This window comes from Botryllus schlosseri, chromosome 2 (genome assembly GCF_051294905.1).
Source record: "Botryllus schlosseri isolate E-star chromosome 2, Bs_hap1, whole genome shotgun sequence".
Lineage (NCBI taxonomy): Eukaryota > Metazoa > Chordata > Ascidiacea > Stolidobranchia > Styelidae > Botryllus > Botryllus schlosseri.
This window is the reverse complement of record NC_137237.1, coordinates 20567849-20571133: the sequence shown is the minus strand read 5'-3', so window position 1 is coordinate 20571133 and position 3285 is coordinate 20567849. Positions and strand designations below refer to the sequence as shown.

The following is a 3285-nucleotide window of genomic DNA, read 5'->3' as shown; positions in this document are numbered from 1 at the left end:
AAAGTGACGTAGTTCAGGTGCCCATGTTGAGAATTTAAGTGGGTGAAGTCGCCTTGCGCCCCTGGCGACGTCTATGCTCTGGGCGAGGGGTGATTTCGGTATAGTAGTCTGTAGTCACTAATGGTATCAAAGAGAAGTGCTGTGTTAGCCTTTGATTTCGTCGAAAATAACAAGATACTAGCTTTGTGATTTGTCATAAACAGCAGTTTATATTCTGACACACTTTTCACGAAATCGATCTTCTCCGCAAAGCATAAATTTACTCTTTAGCTTCTGCTTAATTCATTAACAATTTGTGTTGTCAACGTTTCTCGAATTTCGAGCAGCTAGCCCGTGACGTTTCTCACTTTTCCCGTTCACTCTCACTCTTAACCACATGAGCGAAACCATTCTGATTTCTTTATTCATAGGCTTTGTGAGAGAATCCGCGCATCCATCGCTCCGGAGCCTCCTATCATCTCTCACTGCTCGTCTCAAATGTCTCTCGCATACTACGTAATGGAAATTTCCACCAGTATAAAATCTCGTAGTGTTGCTGTACCAGACTTCATACGTGGACAACGTGCGCTAGTGTATGCATTTGTTAGTGGTATCTAAGCATTGTTGGTTATTGTGAAGTTGAATTTTAGTTTTTTAAGTCAAAGACTTTCGTTCAGCGAAGAGGATCGCATCTTATATATTATCAACGTAAGTTTGTGTTGCCAGTCTTAAATCAAGATAGCGACGATATTTCAGATGCGGTGTTTGTAGCTCAGCGTGTAATAACGCATGTAGACCAGTTGTGTTGACTGCCAACCGTCAATGATACAGCTGGCATTATAGTTATCAGTGTTTCAGCCCGACGCGCTGCCATGAGTTGGTTGCGTTGTGTAGCGCGGCTGGCCTATACCCGACTGACGCTACGTAATGGAAAATTCCGGCTCGGTAAAGGAAATATTTGAATTCAAGCGCGTCTATCGGCCTGTGTTTTCCACTCGCCGAGTGCGGCGTAGTAACTCGACGGGAGATGAATGAAGCGGTTTTTCATTGATTACTTACCACCGAGTGTTTGATCATAAGCGCCTCGGCGCAAGCTACGTTATGCACGGTTAAAATGCGATGGGTAAAATTGGGTTTGATCACACTGAATTATGAATGAAGTCGTCGTAAACCTGCTGTCTTGGCGAGATGAAGCTTCCCCAAATTCGAATCGTCGTACATTGTCGCTTTCGTAGTCTGCGCTGTGAGAGCGCTTTCGCCCTCTTATCGCGGTGCCAGACTAGCGGAAATCCACAGTCGGGTGACGACAGTAAAAGACGTTGGTTAAAACAGTAAGTCAGCATATGTCGCCTCGGGCGGTCGTGTTGAGCGCCGCCGTCTGCCTGGAGCCGTAGGGTTGCAAATTACCAACGCGCGTACGTTCTCATTATCACGAGGCATCAGCTTTATCGTTTCTTCGCAGGTTTTCATAATTGTTCGAGAATGGGACAGAAGATATCTACGAGCGACGGAAGGTCTGGTTTCAGACAGTTGGCCTTGTTAGAGCCTCTAATGTCGCGAACCGGTTCGCGGCACTCCGAAAACGGCACCGGGTCAACGGCTCGATCAAACAGACGGTCTGATTCGTCGAAGCAAAGCAGCCGAAGACACAGCAATAGGGAAAGGCGCTCTCACCACCGTCATCACAGCAATCACATCAGTTCCGGCTCAGAACCGGAATGTCCTTACAGGTGGGGTATACTAGGTTTCTAAGATTTTGAACCCTGACTTAATCGATGATTTCTCATGCAGACTGGACGTTTTGTTGAATATGCCAGCCGCTAATAAAGAAGAACAAATTAAACACGGCTGGAATTCGAAAGACAAAAGCGTCAACGTTTTCGTAAAAGACGATGACTTAACTATGCACAGACACCCCGTGGCTCAATCCACCGACGGCGTGCGCGGAAAAATGGGCTTTTCGAGAGGTCTTCACTGTTGGGAAATTAAGTGGAGTACGAGACAGCGCGGTACGCACGCCGTCATAGGCGTCGCCACGGCGGACGCGCCTTTAACTTGCGTTGGATATCGGTCTTTAGTGGGTGCGGATGATAAATCGTGGGGATGGGACTTGGGACGTAACAAGCTTTACCACGGCGGGAAGTACCACCGAGACGAGAAGTCCGGGTGTAAAGTGTACCCTACTTTCTTGGACGCTGACGAAAATTTCGTGGTCCCCGAGAAAATCTTGGTGGTTCTCGATATGGACGAAGGCACTTTGAGCTATGTAGCGGACGGACAGTATCTCGGTGTCGCCTTTTCTGGATTAAAAGGAAAAACGCTCTACCCCGTGATTAGCTCTGTTTGGGGTCACTGTGAAGTCGGGATTAAATATATCAACAGCTTAAATCGTGAGTATATTGCCTGCGCCTCTGGAATGACTGGTGTGATTACCCTGTTACTCTTCTTACAGCTCTACCTTTACCTCTCGCGGAGATGTGCCGACACAGGATCAGGATGTCTCTGGGCAAGCCGAATTTGCACGGCAAAGTCGAGCAGCTGCCTTTACCGCAACCCGTTAAGAGATACGTTTTGTACCGGTGACGCAGCTTGTTGAGATTCGCGAGCGACTACATGGAGTGACGGTGCTAGAAGTAAGGGACTGTCGTCCACTGTTCCAGCGGCAGCGATCGCCAAGTAGCCGATGCCCGATAAGAACGTTCTATCGCGTTGAGACTCGGTCCGATTGAGCGAGATGATCGAACATGCGCCCGTCTGGCTGCATGGTGCCAATACGGCGTTGGGTATTCGTCACCTACTGCGAAATGTCTTTCTTACTACCAGCTGTGCAATATATAACCCACGCATACTTTCCACGACGGTCCGCGCGTCCCGTGTTTTTGTTTTCTTACAGACCAACCTTTGCTTGTACTCTTTTCCTTCTTTCGCGTTTACTTGCTACTTTTGATTTTATTGTTCTTATTTAACAAACACCTGTGTTTTATTTACGATGATTGCCAGTTTATTAAACCGATCCCCAGCACGAACAGTGTTCCGTTTTTGGTAGTTATCGGCTTGATAGGTTGGATAGTGTATCTCTATGCTTTCAGTGTATCATTAGCAATAGCTCCGCCAGGCGATACCTTAAGCAACTGCATGACGAGTGCGTAAGTCGGTTTCTTTCGAATCGCTGTGGAGCCGATGCGACCGCGCGCGATGATGCTGTAATCAAGGTCAATGACGGGAAGTGCGTAAGCTTGTCGGTTTAGTATTAGTTCCAGTATCGACGCGGGGTTTTTGCGTGGTGTTTGTTCGTAGAAAGGGGAG

The 3285-nt window shown here is 47.6% G+C and overlaps 1 protein-coding gene across 1 annotated transcript; it reads left to right on the top strand.

Annotated features, from left to right (window-relative positions):
- Nucleotides 1-529: 529 nt before the first annotated feature.
- LOC145456511 (SPRY domain-containing SOCS box protein 4-like) lies at nucleotides 530-3005 on the top strand. The gene is made up of 4 exons (XM_080334642.1): nucleotides 530-687; nucleotides 1442-1709; nucleotides 1771-2369; nucleotides 2432-3005. The coding sequence occupies exons 2-4, from the start codon at nucleotides 1462-1464 to the stop codon at nucleotides 2560-2562; spliced, it is 978 nt and encodes a 325-aa protein (XP_080190768.1). The 5' UTR covers nucleotides 530-687; nucleotides 1442-1461; the 3' UTR covers nucleotides 2563-3005.
- Nucleotides 3006-3285: the final 280 nt, after the last annotated feature.

What these genes read in the sequence shown, in the direction of transcription:
- LOC145456511 (XM_080334642.1), top strand. Translation starts at nt 1,462, where the DNA reads ATGGGACAGAAGATATCTACGAGCGACGGAAGGTCTGGTTTCAGACAG. An exon ending in GAACCGGAATGTCCTTACAG is followed by an intron (nt 1,710 to 1,770) that starts GTGGGGTATACT and finishes TTTCTCATGCAG; the next exon opens with ACTGGACGTTTTGTTGAATA. An exon ending in ATATATCAACAGCTTAAATC is followed by an intron (nt 2,370 to 2,431) that starts GTGAGTATATTG and finishes CTCTTCTTACAG; the next exon opens with CTCTACCTTTACCTCTCGCG.